The sequence below is a fragment of the Solanum lycopersicum genome, chromosome 3 (genome assembly GCF_036512215.1).
Source record: "Solanum lycopersicum chromosome 3, SLM_r2.1".
Taxonomy (NCBI): Eukaryota; Viridiplantae; Streptophyta; class Magnoliopsida; order Solanales; family Solanaceae; genus Solanum; species Solanum lycopersicum.
The window spans coordinates 58,099,116-58,114,177 of NC_090802.1; the positions used below are offsets into that span (position 1 = coordinate 58,099,116).

The 15,062-nt window shown below is 32.3% G+C and overlaps 2 protein-coding genes across 7 annotated transcripts; both read right to left on the minus strand.

Annotated features, from left to right (window-relative positions):
* Positions 1-203: 203 nt before the first annotated feature.
* On the minus strand, positions 204-4,900 carry LOC101252056 (mitogen-activated protein kinase kinase 3). Of its 2 annotated transcripts, none has more exons than XM_010319245.4 (10): positions 4,655-4,900; positions 4,409-4,516; positions 4,086-4,331; positions 3,215-3,433; positions 2,990-3,127; positions 2,708-2,875; positions 2,423-2,536; positions 1,322-1,429; positions 1,012-1,103; positions 204-660 (listed from the first exon to the last, which is right to left on the minus strand). In XM_010319245.4, the coding sequence occupies exons 2-10, from the start codon at positions 4,508-4,510 to the stop codon at positions 300-302; spliced, it is 1,548 nt and encodes a 515-aa protein (XP_010317547.1). In that variant the 5' UTR covers positions 4,511-4,516; positions 4,655-4,900; the 3' UTR covers positions 204-299. The 2 variants fall into 2 exon arrangements, with proteins under 2 accessions (XP_010317547.1, XP_069151314.1); XM_069295213.1 differs by having other exon boundaries at positions 4,409-4,533; positions 4,655-4,880.
* A 3,299-nt stretch (positions 4,901-8,199) lies between these two features.
* LOC101251753 (uncharacterized) lies at positions 8,200-13,789 on the minus strand. 5 transcript variants are annotated; one of them, XM_069295215.1, is made up of 6 exons: positions 13,577-13,782; positions 13,301-13,457; positions 10,187-10,523; positions 9,566-9,747; positions 8,661-8,784; positions 8,200-8,562 (listed from the first exon to the last, which is right to left on the minus strand). In XM_069295215.1, exons 1-5 carry the CDS (start codon positions 13,617-13,619, stop codon positions 8,673-8,675), a joined length of 831 nt encoding a protein of 276 aa, XP_069151316.1. In that variant the 5' UTR covers positions 13,620-13,782; the 3' UTR covers positions 8,200-8,562; positions 8,661-8,672. The 5 variants fall into 5 exon arrangements, with proteins under 5 accessions (XP_069151316.1, XP_010317545.1, XP_010317543.1 ...); XM_010319243.3 differs by having other exon boundaries at positions 8,200-8,541; positions 13,301-13,460; positions 13,577-13,761; XM_010319241.3 differs by having other exon boundaries at positions 13,301-13,460; positions 13,577-13,761.
* Positions 13,790-15,062: the final 1,273 nt, after the last annotated feature.

Genomic DNA, 15,062 nt, shown 5'->3' on the forward strand with positions numbered 1-15,062 from the left:
TACATAGTACTTTGGTAGTTTACTACTGAAAATTGCATCAATAATAAGAAAACTGCGAGAAGTGTTGCTTAACTGTATTTCACGAGTTATGTTGTTCACAATAGGTAACAGTTTGTACGTCTCGTGTCAATTAGGATATAGGTTTAATATAACACGAAAAGGGTTTAAAAAAATATTGAGAACCCATCTTCTAATAGCACAGATTGCACACGGGGAATAAACTTTGAGGTCATTCTCAACTGTTTCCATTTACAGGAACACACTGAACTAAAATTACATTCATGATATCATGAAAAGTACTATTGAGTAATGAAAAGTTCATGCTTAGTTATGAAATAACGACCAATAATGTTTGCTTTCTCTACAATAAACTGTTCATGAAAGGTTCCCATCCGTTTGCTGGGTATGTCAATAGAGAGATCTTTCAAGTTTGGCAGACCCTCAACTTGCATACCATCTCCACAAATGAGGAATTGATTTCCAACTATAAAAGACCCAGAGACACGAATTGCTACTCCGTCTTGACCATTAGCTCGACATTGAAGTTTCTCTACAACATGGACAAGCTTTTCTGGAGGCCATTCTCCAGCTAATGTGTTCCGTATGTTAGACAGGGTTGAAAAAATATTGTTGGGACCGATGGATTCTTTTCCGCCAAAACTTAAGTCAAATAAACATAAATGTAAGTCAAGAAGATAAAGAGCTTTAAAATCAATACTAAATGAGTGCACAAGAGTTCTTATATTCCACAATATCTCAGTGTATATACAGATACTCTGGTCATCATGTTGGTACACCCTTAACAGTTTCATGAAAATGCTACTCAAGGCATGCACAAAAGGGCCTCAAGATCCTCAGATCCCACAATCTTCCCAAGTAAGACCTATCCCAGGGTGTTTATATGCATGCTTGTTACATGCGTTAATACACAGACAACTGAAGACGGACATATGCTAAAATAAACTCCTTGCAACAAACAAGTGTAGATTTAACATAGCAAATGGCATATACCTGAAAGTGGAGCATTCATTATATAATGTCTTGATATGCTGCCAAAATTCATCGGATCCATCAAATAGTAAATAATAATGTATTGTCAGCATCTGAACAACAAACAAAAAACATGAATTTAGAATTACCTACTCCAGAAATTTTGGCCTATTGTGATTTTAATTGATAGCGAGTGAGCAAAATTGGGACGAGCAAAATTGAGACGGCAAACAGGTAGACCTATGCTCTCTAAGACATCTTGATTCTTAGATTTTCACTAAATGAAGAAATCAGAGTTATTCAACAGGCAAATATGAAGTAGGAAACTCACATCCGCCAGATCCTTCATCCTCTGTGTTGGATCAAAAATGTCTCTGACAAAAGTACCCAAGTCTAATGCAGAATCGCTATACTTCATAATGAATGGATGTGATAGAAGCTGCAATCAAAGAGCACACTAAGCCACTATCCAATCTTAAACCAGTCTACCTTGTATATCATATCATAACATAACAATTATATGTCGTCAAAGTCCTGAAGGTATCAGTATATGCAGAAAACTCTATGATCATTGAAGTAACTGCACCCACCCGTTCTTACAGGTTAAATAAAATTTAATTCAAGTTCTAACAATGATAAGCAGCTCAGTGTTTAATGAATATACATGTACACACTATCCATCCAGCTCCAACAAAGGAAACTATATAAATAATGTTAAACCCATTCAGCCTGGCGGTTAGGAAGTCCTAGAAATTTTAGACAACCAATCCATCATGAAGCACTGGTCTTCATTTAATAAGACGAAATCATATATGTCATAGAGAAAAGGTCATTTCCCCAGTTCAAGCTTTTTAACAATTTGCACCATTTTGTAACTATCTAATAATCAATAGTATGCACTTGACTGGAGAATGGTAAGACATTAATAACTAGAATTATAGATTATGACATTCTGGTTCTGTTTCCAGCAGAATCACAGTGTCTCCGTAGGAGCTTAAAGACGGGCTGAAATATGCTTACCTATTGATCTTGTACTATCAAGCTCATATGAACCACTAGGCTGAAAATTATTCCAGGTTACATCCCTCAGCTGAAGAAAAATACATCTAACCTATTCAACTGTAAACAATGATGTGATGATTCCCTTATCATAAAGACATATTGACTTTTACTTTGTGTCTTTCATGCTCTTAATTATATACTTCACCTTGTCATACTCAGAGATGCAGTCAAACTTATATCATATAGAGTGGGATAATATTCCTTTTTTTTTTTTCAAGATCGACATATAAGTGTACAAATGATCAACAAATCATTACTAGAGGTACATGTGACTAATATTTCTTCACAGCTCCATTGTCTATTTAGAATATGTTGAACATCCACCCTTTTCTTGTGATTAATTTCCTTGTAAAAGAAAATGTGTACTAACCTGATCTGCTGTCAGCCTGTCATCAGGATTTTTTTTGAGGCAAGCATCAACGAATGAGCAAAATTCTGGTGAATAGTCGTGTCTTGACAGTGAAGGAGACGGATCATCTAGGATCTGCCAACATAATATTGGAAAAACAAGGATGTGATGATGAGATCTTTATGGTAGTTTGAACTCAAACTTGCATATTTATATATCCTGGGTGAGTGGAGGGGCGTTACGTTACATATCCTATTAAAATAAGCAAGAACAGAAAGGCAAGAAAGGAAGCGGTAGAAGATTGACCTGCAACATGAGATTGACAGGTCCTTCATTAGCTGTATATGGAAATTCACCTGTACCACACTCAAACAGTGCAAGCCCAAGGCTCCAGATGTCAGCTGGATAAGAGTAATTCTCATTCCGTATTCGTTCCGGCGACATGTAAGTTACTGTTCCAACAAAAGTAGCACACTGGAAAACAAAATAAATTAGAAGAATGAATCTGAAACAAGATACACTAGAAGATTCATTATCCATTTCCTGCATAAAGAAAAGTGCTATTCAATATAACCTTCGTTAACTAACCATAGCAATTGAGCTTTCTAAACCAGCACTAATTCCAAAATCAGTTATTTTGGGCTCCCCCTTGAGATTGACAAGTAGATTTGCTGGCTTTATGTCTCTGTGGACTAAATGTCGGACTCCGTGCAAATAACTGAGACCCTTAAAGAGCAGCAAGCATCTATAAATAAAAATGAAAGACAATACTAAGATAACCACTAAAGAAAGATGTTGAACAAGAGTCCTTACATGCAAGAGCTTTTGAACCATTGAGGAAAGGATAGGTTCTGGAATGCTCTTCCTAATTTTTATGATATCGGCAAGAGAACCCCCATCCATGTACTCTAGAGCTATGCTTATTTGCCCAGAATCAGGAGTATAAAAAGCTCCATAGAACTCAACAAGACCTTGGTAACATGGTGCCTCACACAATGTCCTTATTTCAGTAAGGAGTTGCTGCCTTTTCTCCTAAAATGCAAGAGGAAATATTTCAGTAAACAGAAAATTGGATGTCCCTTCTTAAATCATTACATGGTCAGGTAACATTCAGTTATCAACATGCACAAAATTCTTGTTAACATAAGATGATCTATTGATACTACACCCTATGCTTTATGGATGCATATGCTATAGTTTGCTACACCGAAATAGATAAAAAGCCCAAAATAGTCCCTCATGTTTCAGCTAAGACTCAAAATCATCCTTGTTTTTTTATATGGAGCACTACTAGTACCCATGTTTGTAATATTAGTGCAGATATGGTCGTACCCAAACTTCCATCTATCTTTTAACGTTGATTTTGTCCACAATTTGGAGTATGAAATGTTCGGACTTCTTCTTCTATGTATAGTAGAAACAATTACTCCTGAGAGAGAAGGTGAGAAGAAGAGCAGTCCTTGTTCTGTACAGTCCAAACGTAATTGCAGGCTTGCAGCTAAGCCAAGAGTCTACTTTTGATTTTTTTGTCTACTCACTAGGGGTACTACCTTGTAGACATATTAGGGATTGGATAAAGGAAGCAAAACATCAGAGGAAGGAACACATTAAAATTACAGGGCTTATAAAGGAAAAAAAAAATGAAAGATAGAATTAAACAAACATTAAAATGGAATTCACAAACCTTCTCAAAAATATTTATCTTCTTCAAAGCAATAATCCTATGAGTTGGAATATGAATTGCCCTCTGAACAACACTACTGGCGCCAGCACCTATGGCACCAAAGACCCTCATCTCATGGGAAGCACATCTATATGTCTTTTCACCATGATCTGTATCATCAACAGGCCACTTTTGTAATCCCAGTTCATTGATATTGTATACTCCATACGATTGACTCAACAAATTCACTGTCCCGGCATCCGATAGCTTCACAAAAACCGCAATATCATCCCTCCGGCCATTCCTCATATAAATTCAGTCCACAACAATAAAGAATAACTTACAGAGTACGAATCAAAAGGATCGGATGTAGAGGTAGGTGAAAAACCCTTATCAGCATCAAACAAAGGCACAAGCTTCTTCTTCAATTCCTCCAGTCCAGCCATCACACACTAAAAAATTTCAACAACTAATAAGGGCTCAATTCCAAATCAGTTGTACATCAATTACACATCATGTGAACTGAATTTGTAGAATTGAAGCAATATGAAGAAATATGAACAGAAAAACAAAAGCTCCTAAACACTTACAGATTACTTATTAGAACAAAATCAATTCGATTTTACGGCCTTCATGGACGAACCAGTTCCACTTGATGGAGACGATCTGCTCTTTAGCTTCTTCTATGGTACAACAAAAGAAGCAAAAATTACAACAAGAAATACAGAACGCAAGCAAGCAAGCAATCACCTGCTTAGGTGATCAAAAGGTATAATGATGAAGATGATGGATCGGTAGACGTTGGATTTGGAATACAAAATGAGAAAATAAATAAGTTGGCTCTCTCTATATTATATACTAGTTTCCAAGCACGCGCTATACGCACGTAACCCATGAGTAAATTATTTCTTAAAAGATAATATTACTAAATAATAAAATATGTCTAATTGAGATTTCTTACTTTGTTTTCCTACTAATTGTGATACTCCAATTTTCTGACCTCCTACTGAATGCATCGAAATAATAATATGAAAAATTAATAAAATAAACTTCGTTTATAATTCAAAAATAAGTTTACAAAGCAAAACGGAAAAATAACAACTATCTAAATTAAATTTCTCGATAGTTCCTTTTTACTGGTAGAATAATGTTAGAAGAAATAGTGTAAGATTAACTTTGAGTGAAAGGAAAACAAAACCTTTCAACTTTTTTACTTTGCCTTTTGAATCTCCTGATAATTATAATGAATGTGTTTAAAGTATTGTATTAAATTTTTATCCACAAACACTTTAAACTAATTAGTTAACTATAAATATTTAAAACTATGACGTAAAAAGTCTTATTATTTATATTTTTAAAATCAGAATATTTATGAATAACTACTATTTTTATATAAAATTTAATTTTCTCTTCATACATAACTTATTCACCATTAATCTAATATTATATGTTTCACCTTTTTTTTTTCCATAAAAAGAAAAGAAAAGAGTAAACATCCTATTTTATCACATTCATTCTTAAAGATGAAAATTAATGTATATGTAAAATTATAAGTAAGAAGCAAAAAAAAAAAAGATACAGATGAGCAAGATAATTAGGCATTTCATTTTATTTTTGTCTCTATAGTGAAACTGAACATTTGAGCATACAAAATACAAATATGAATTTAGAGCAACTTGCTAATAAAACAAGAATTCAATTATATGAAGAGAGACAAAAAAGTCTTATTATAATTCTTACAACAAATAAGTATAGAACTAACACATCAAGCTCCGATGCTTCAATAATTGAATTTTTGTCTATTCTCGTGACTGCAGAAGGGAATCTCACAACTTTCACCTCAAATTGTGACATTATTTCACATGTTTAGAGTTCCAACACACAAGAATTGTAGGAGTGGTAAATAAAAGTTTTTCTTGAAAAAAGTTAAATTTATAGAACAAAATTTTGGAAACATGAAAAGTCACATGAATTATTGTTAAAATAAATATAAAAAAGATAGAGATGAAATTTAATTTCATACATGAATCTACTTTGTTAAAATAAATATAAAAAAAATAGAGATGAAATTTAATTTTAAAGATACATGATCTACTTTAATTTATTGTCTATAAGGAATAATTACTCATTTTTATTTTATTTATATTTGTGTTAGAAATTTGAAAAGTCAAGATTATGGAATGAGAATAAGAAGATTATATATATGAAAATTATAAAAGTTTTAATTTATTAGAGGGGCAAAATAGTAATTCAACTTTTAAGTTTTGAGCTTCATGCTTATAATAATATACTAGTTTCTGAGTACGTGCTTCACACGTGTGTTTCATGTGAATTTTTATAGATACCTTAGAATGACTAAAATCGCATGGAAATATATATGTAAATTGTAATGAATAATAAAATGTAACAATTACAAAATAAGAATAAAGACTTACGGCAATAAAACATTCATAGAAAACTAAATTAAGAAGTCTAACAGAGAGGAAAAAAGTCAAAAAGAAACAGAATATTTAAGAAAAAAATACAATATAGACACTATTCTTATAACACTGATGTATATCTAGGTGAAAAAATAAGTACAAAATTAGTACATAACTTTCTGAGTTGTTATCGACTCCTTTCATATCCTATCAAAATTCAAGAGTCTTCATCATCTACTTTTACTATAGAATAAATATAATTGCCTAATAATCTTGGTAGGGGCTTCACGAGATAACGAAGTTGAATTTATATAAATAGAATAGAAGGAATATCAAAAGATATTTTAAAGTTTTAGTTTAAATATTTTGAGGTTATGAATATGAAAAAGTTGAAAGTTATGAATATTACGAGTAGAAAAGTTAAATAAGTAATTAGAAATAATAATAAATAAATGAAGAATATGAAAAAAAAATTAAAGTTAGCAAACCATGTAGAAAGAACAACTTAAGTTCTTATCATGTAATTAAGCATTAATAAATTTAAATTTGTCAAGCTAGAGTCATTCCATAATGATAATCAAGAGGACATTATTAATGTGCGTCTCCATTTTGTAGATTTGCATTCTTTAAATTATTAAATTTCGTTATTTATCATAAAGGATTTTACTTTATCCACATCAAGCATATTATTCATGAGAGGGGTTAAGGAAATAGTAATAAGAAGAAAAAAAAGTAAAGAAATTTAGGTAAAGATTTTTTTTAAAAAAAAATTATAATTATTATATACATATAGATTATAGATGATAAATATTAATAGATTAGATATTTAATTAGGAATTAATCTCCGAAAGTCTAAAAGTCATTAACATTTAATTAAATTTATACCATCAAATATTTCAATATTTTATAACAATTTAATTTATATAAGGGGTAAAACCGTAATTCAACTTTTAATTTTTTTGTTCATGCTTTTAGTAATATATTATATATTTTATTTTATTAAAAAAATAATAATTTAAATAGCTACCCACTAAAAAAATAATCACCAGATATAAAATATACATATAAATAAAATACTGGTATATATATTTATGATAAGTTAGTTTTGCAATCTTTATTAGTTTATTTTTAGTTATATGTTATTTTGAGGTATTTTTATTTTTATACAAAAGATTATGAAGCATGAGAATAACATAAGAGATGCTTAGTAGGGATTGCTATATAGGCAAATCTGAAATAATTAAATTTCATATCAAACACCGTGTAAAACAGAAAAAATAACATAAAAGATGCTAAAATCATATATTTTTCTTTTTCAAAAAATGCAAATAGTTAAATGAGGATCAAGTGTGTGACTTCCTTTTTTTTCTTTTGCAATATTGTCCCCATACATTTGTGTAGTTCAAAGAAGTCAGTATTATCTATTTTTATTGGTTTTGTCATAAGAAATTTAATGGAGCACCATTGGAAAGACATTTGTTTTCACTTTTCTTTCTTGTAATTCTTTGAGAAGTTTTCTTGCAAAACAACTGGGGAAAAATTGCAATAATTCATTTAGAGGATGACTATATTTAGTTTGCTTGGATGTTGCTTTAGCATTTCTTCCATCTAACTTGCCATCTTTGGGTAGAGGGATGAGCTCATTATTTACTGAGTTACGAACCGCCCTGTATGCTCATCTTTGCCATCTTTGGGTAATTTTGTAGAACTTCAGCTTCCCAAAAAAAAAGTATACATATTAAGGAATAAGAGGAACAAATAAAAATGGTTAGATTGTTTAAGAGATATTTACATGAACATGCATCTCCAGTGAGAATAAAATTACACCATCTCCTATATAAACCATTTTATATCCAATGCAGCTCATCTAATACACCAATTCTCTCCTACCTATCTTGTAAAGAGAATAGAACTGCTTCAAAACAATAATGCTTCATCACCAAGTTCTCTCACTAGTGATCGTTTATTCATTGCACAGACATGCCTGCATAACATTATACTAACAAGATCTCTCATGTTGACACAAATACAGTCCATCTCCTTGTTTTTCGATAACGCTGCAGAACCACAAAAGTCCACTTTGGAGGAAGCCATCAATACAGAACTCTTAGCTACAGTAGGAGATGATAAAAACAGTATCATATCTAAATGGAAAAATTCATAAACTAGAGACCACCTGGGGGCTAATTTACTGTTTCCACCACATGTTGAGGATTCCATCTGCAAAAGATTTCATATTTTTCCACAGGGATGGTTTGCTTTCAGCTTGTATATCAGCCTTGCGCTCATTCGATAATTTCCTATATGAAGCTAGTTCATGTCAGATAAGGCGTAAACAAGACTCATGCATAAAGGATTTTAGTTGAAAACCAATAAAATAAAACAAGATTGGAGACCTCTGATTGTCTGTTTATCTGTCAAATGCAGGCATAACTAAAAACGCAATATGGGCTGCATTAAGATGCTCTAACCTAAGGGCAATTCCACGTTTAACTGCATTGAACAGATGTACCATTTTGCACTTCTCAATAAATACCATTTGATTTATTATTCTTAACTCCTGGGTTAGGAGGAATTCCTATACAACTTAAGTAACACAGTAAAAGCATTTTCAGGGATCCTCTTCCTTTCGTACTACAAACAGGGCATCATTGACCGGTCTGGCCAATTCTTCGAAAAAAGTCTTTACAAGATCCTTATCTATCAAATTTTAACTAGATCGTAATGGTATCCCTCAAAACATCGTGTTTCACTTGTGTGTTTACAACATCCATTGCTTCTGTACTAAGTTGATTAGATGGGACTGCAAAGACAACCCACCACATAAATCATTATTTGCCCAAATTTGACGCTTGAAATAATCAACTTTTTCATTATTTGCTAGTCTGGTTCTGCACCTGGCAACTTATGTAATACTGTAACACATTCAAATGATACTTCAAACGGAAAGATGACAAGTCCCAACATCATCGCCAATGAAGAGTTTCATTTATTTTTTTGGGGGGGTGGGGTTGATGGTTTTGGTGAGCCTGAGACACGACATGCATCTTTCAAAAAAATCAACTTAAATGACCGGGTTACCTTGTACGCTTTTCGGGTTCAGGTGAATGTCTTTGCTCATCCATCTGCTTTCGGCCATCAAAATTGAAATCTTCCATAGGGGAGTCTTTCTGTTTTATGTTATTCTCAGGTAAAGGTTCCTCGGAATGTGAAATAGATTTTACCTCCGCACCAAGAACTTGTGCAGCAGCATCTTTATTATCCTGCATTAGAACCTTAATTATTTTACCACATGCAACATACAAGTGAAAAATTGGGGACTCAGAAAGGAAATAGATAGTAAGATAGCTTGCTAAGTCTCTTTTCTCTTTAAAGGCCTGATTGTATGGAGTCCTCAGAAGAGGATTCAAAACCCCAGTCAAAAAATCAGCATATGGTGGATAACAATAACATCATTGAACATCTTAGGATAACTATTAATTCAAGGTCAAGACTTGTTGGTCAAATTTGTGATCAACCTTCAATATCTCAGACAAACTCAAAGAGCATTTAGTGATTTTCTAGTTTTCCTCTAATTTCAGTCCAGTTCACAAGAATCACAGCAGATAACCTTGATGGAATTTTTCTAATCAGTAGAAATTGATGAATTCTATTTGATTAGAATCCAGAATCTTGCAGGAAACAGGTCTCTAGCATACTTACACTTCCAGAAACTCTTGATATCTCATGCAACAACATCTGCTCTGCTGCAATTGGAGTTTGTAGCTTTGCCTCTGCCTCACCGATGCTACTAGTATCCTCACATTCATGTTCGAGACATGTTGCACTGCTTAATTGCAGCTTTACCTCGTTGCTCTTATCCTTCCTAATTGCAGCTTTTCTAGCGGAAACTTCTTTAACCACAGAGTCTTTATCTACTGGCATTTTAGCATTGTATTGCATTTCTTGGACAATCTTCTTGACGTTGTAATACCCACCACCAACTTCTTTCATTGCCGCATAAGCAGGTGGAAATTTTCCACCATTCATGGCTCTATATCTGCAAAACGGAAAAAAGATGATTAGCTGATCTAAAAATTCAGAACTCCACCGTAAATCCTGCAAACCAAATTAAGGACCTGTTTCATGTGCTTACATATTAGCTATAAACATTCACTTTTTGCTTGAGACTGGAGCCGTCTAGCTTAGTGATGCCATGTAAAGGTGGTGTAAAGGAACAGATATAGACCTAACTAGTAGTCTGATTGACATAAAAGCTCCTAGGTAACATCCTTATTGACAGCCAGGATTACTCACAAATAAATTTCAACTAGTAAACACAGGTTTGATGACTTAAAATACAGAGGATCCCATAATCCAGAGACAACGATACCTTTAGGGAACTCCTGAAGGCCATCCAGAGGCTCTATTATGATTGTTAAATAAGAAAGGGCCATTATTTAGTAACACTGACAAAGATATTACTCTATCCAGTATATCTTCATCTTTCTGCACTACCACTAGAGATTTTCTCCCAAGTATGAGTTAATAGAAGAAAATTTAATCCATGGACACTCCAAGGTGATCAATAAACCTATGTATGAAAATAAGAGTACATATTTTTGTTGATTACTGGACACCTCCAAAAATAAAAATTCAGTTTACACCAAAAAAAATCATTTTTAACTTCTAAAATTCTGCCCCTAGGATTACCAATTCACTTGGTCATATTCCTATATTGTAGCTTTCAGATATCAACCAAATAACCAATTCATGAACGCTACTTTTTTGTTTTTGCTTATCAACTCCATCAGGATGACAAAAATTCACAGGTCCACTTACACAGAATGTACTCAAAGGTCATGAAGGAAGCTGAAGATACAATAACATGGATGATTGTTACAGCTAGTTCAAGTTTCAAAAGGAAAACAGAGGTCCCTACTTCGGTTAAGCAAGTTCAAAACATAAAATGAGCCCTTTCTATAGATAGGTAGAGCAGCACCATGATCAAGCCACACAAATATCAAATAATAATGCATGCCTTCAGAAAGCTAAGGACACTTCATAAGCTGACTGTAGTTTTTAGGAGAAGGTAGTTCCAAGAACATGAAATATCTTGGTTATGAGCTCCCAGCTTCTGACCAAATGGGAAATGAGAAGGGATCTCATTAGTGTGGAGTGTGGACCAATCAAGAGAAAGAGCATCATACAACCATTGAAACTCTACCAAGTCATTGATATAGTATACAAAAGGGTCATATAACAGGTTTTTGCCGCCAAATTTAGAAGTAGGACTCGAAAGACGCCAGGGAAATTCTTTTTATAAAGTATCAAGGGTAAAGATACAATCGAGAACCATGATTTCCAAGAAAACAACACATCGACTATCCCATTGCTATATTTGGGTAAATGATAAGTAACAAAAAAAATTCACTTGTGAGGGGGACGGGAAGGAAAATTATCCAAGAAGTAAAATATCATCCACCATATTGAAAAACCCTAATGGTACCTTGCCTTTTTCCTCTAAAAATAGTCAACCATCAATCACCAAATTGAACAAAACTTCATGTGTAAGAGAGAAAGTTGAACAGCGTGACTTGGCTTCCCCTAATAATGATAAAACTAAGGCAGAAATATCCAATTTTATATTGCCTCCACAAATTTGCATATACGGAACTTTGTTAATCCTCCTTCACACTCGTATGAACTTGTAAATGAAATTCAGAAAATTCTTTATGCCTATTTGGTTAGCAGTAGCCCTTTGCATCAGTCTTTCAAAGCTCATCAAGGGTTGCATTTGAAAATAGAAATCACCAGCAAAATCCCTGTCATGTGTCTTAAATAAATATATAGCACCAAACTTCATAACATATTAAATACTTGACAAATAATATGAAAACCTACTCAGGAAACTAATGGGACCAAAGTCTAACTTGTAATGCATTTCAGCTACTTGGTATCAGGTCGTAAAACTGAAACGGTCCTCTCCACTATCCATGCTGATTAACAACAACAATTATTATGCCTCAATAACAAATTTGTTGGAATCAGTATATGAATCCTCAAAATTCATGCCATTGGAAAGGTATCAACATTGCACTGCAAATAGGCTTCTCCAAAGATGTTGGCCACCTTTTTTAATGCAGAGATTACCAGCAAACTGTGGAGCAAGTTTGTGGCAATCTTTGACATGTTCTAAACCAAGCCAAATACACTATTGAGCTAATACAATGCTGGAACAGAGACGTCCAAGAAATCACAAAAGACTTGGAATAGCATTCCTCAAGCCAATCATGTTTGGCTTGAAAGAAATGGCAGAATTTTTAAAGGTCATAAGAGCAACATACATACCCTTAACAAAGATGTATTTTTTTTCTGCTAGCTTTTTTATGCAGCCTGGTTACGATGCAGATGCATATTCTTATACAACAGGGGATCTACACAATCTGTCATTATGTCTGGCTCAGTGCAAGCATTTATAAAATCTCTGATTACTTATATATAAAAAAAACTCTATGGCTTCAAAATAGCAGTATTTCCTATTTAAGTGTACCCAAATTGTTACTATTATGTTAAATTCACTTTTTAATCAGCTTGCAGCCTAATTTTGAATGTGTACAGTCAAATCAGTGCCACAATAGAGTTGCTCATTGGTTGTCGTAGGTCACAGGTTCAAGAGTGGAAACAACTTTTTTTGCAGAAAATTAACAGAAAGGCGGCATACAATATATTTTACACTCCCCCTAGACTTGAATAGGATTCAACAAATTATTGCATCAATTAAACACAAAATAGTAGCAGAAGTCAACCTAAAAAAGAGGGAAAACGATATACTACTTGTTAACAAAATCTTGCACCATTGCTATCCTTTCTTCCGTTGATACTTTTTTCTGTTTCCTTCTATCTGCCGCTGAATTAGACGGAACAGTGGCCGCAAACGACCTCCACCGGCACTGAGTCTTCGATCCACGAACTGAACTGGCAGCATCTCCAACTACTGTCACACACATCGGATTCAGCATGCATTTGAATTAACATTTTCTCAGATATTGAAGATCACAAAATACTACTACTTCTATACACAGATTAACAAAAAAATTACTTGTAACAAACCTTGTTTGGATACAGTAACGGAGAGCCGCCGAACAATCTGCATCTCAAATCAACACGAAATTGCTGTGTAATGATATTTGGTGTTATATTTGAAGTGTAAGCGTTGGCGAGGGAGGGTTTAAGAATCCAAAATTACTCATGTTTTTCATTTTTGGGGACTGAGGTTTAAGACAGCTTTTCTAAAAAATTCTTATTCTTTTTATTTTTATTTTTATTTCTCTCCCTCTCCTGTACTGCTTTTATTTCAAATTAAAAAAAAAACAATTGTATTGATAGAGTGAAGTCATTAATTTTTTTCGTTTATGACGTAGATAATTCGTATTAGGTAAATATGATGCAATATGTTTAATTCAAAAGATAAATTTCTTATTTTTATTGGTAAGAGATTTCAAAGGTGAGATCTTCGATATGAAACTCTCAAGCCCAGATTTACTGGGTCATCCCAAAGAATAAAATGAAGTCATTTTTTTAATTAGAAATTTCATAAGAGATTAAACTTTATAAGTTCTCTCAACTATAATTTGTTTAATTACCTTATATTATTATATTTTTGTTTGCTATAGGTATGTTCATGTATATATTTCATTAGCCAATATATAAATAAAGTAAGTATATACAAATTATATATTTAGGAATTTAATATTTTATTAAAATTTATACAAATTAAATATATCAATAAATCATATACAAATAAGATAAATGAAACATATACAACTAGTTAAGGTAAACAGATTCAAAATTTTGATTTATACAATTAGGAATTTAATTATATAAATTCTAAATTTATACGATTGAGAATCCAATTATACAAATTCTATACGTGACCCACAGAAATATTGTTATATGTTAGTGGTGAAAAGTAATTTCTTTAAACTATAGTTATCTTAAATAGTTAATTAATATAATTTGTTTAGTCGCGTAATTCTTCTTCTTTTTATTTTTTATTTTAAGTACTCAATATGATTAGTGTCAAAATTTATTTTTGTGATAGTTTCATATACATACAATAAACTTTTTTATTCATAACAAATATATTTACAGTTTTATTTATAGAAAAAATACTTAAAAGTCGTAAGAAATATATATTAACTATATAATATAGCCTACAAATATATGAGTTATACACTGATTATATATTATGATACATCTAAAAAACTGAATATAACTTAATTGTATATAAAGTATACAACTGATTTTTCAATCCCGATCAATTATGATTGAATGGTCATTTTAGGTAATTGATATAAATTAGACTAAAAGGATGATAAATAAATCTTATGCACTAACATTTCTATAATTTGTCCATTATTATTTTTTGTATAATTTGTCCATTATTATTTTTTTTATCTGATCAAATTACTACAATGAATCGAAATTTTCTTTTAAAAAATATTTTTTTAATATTTATCATACTGTCTTATTAGTAAACACGAAAGAAAATACTACCAAAATTCTTATGTAATCAAATAATTGCTTTTCTTGTCTA

Excerpts from the sequence above, each read along its gene's own strand:
- LOC101251753 (XM_004234271.4), bottom strand. The coding sequence starts at position 13,619 with ATGCAGATTGTTCGGCGGCTCTCCGTTACTGTATCCAAACAAG. Across the intron at positions 10,524-13,300 it reads GTGCAAGATTTTGTTAACAA|ATATAGAGCCATGAATGGTG; the intron begins GTAGTATATCGT and ends TCCGTTTTGCAG. Across the intron at positions 8,785-9,565 it reads GAACCCGAAAAGCGTACAAG|GAAATTATCGAATGAGCGCA; the intron begins GTAACCCGGTCA and ends AGCTTCATATAG.
- LOC101252056 (XM_010319245.4), bottom strand. The coding sequence starts at position 4,510 with ATGGCTGGACTGGAGGAATTGAAGAAGAAGCTTGTGCCTTTGTTTGAT. Across the intron at positions 1,104-1,321 it reads GGATGAAGGATCTGGCGGAT|ATGCTGACAATACATTATTA; the intron begins GTGAGTTTCCTA and ends TTTGTTGTTCAG. Across the intron at positions 661-1,011 it reads AATGAATGCTCCACTTTCAG|TTTTGGCGGAAAAGAATCCA; the intron begins GTATATGCCATT and ends ATTTGACTTAAG.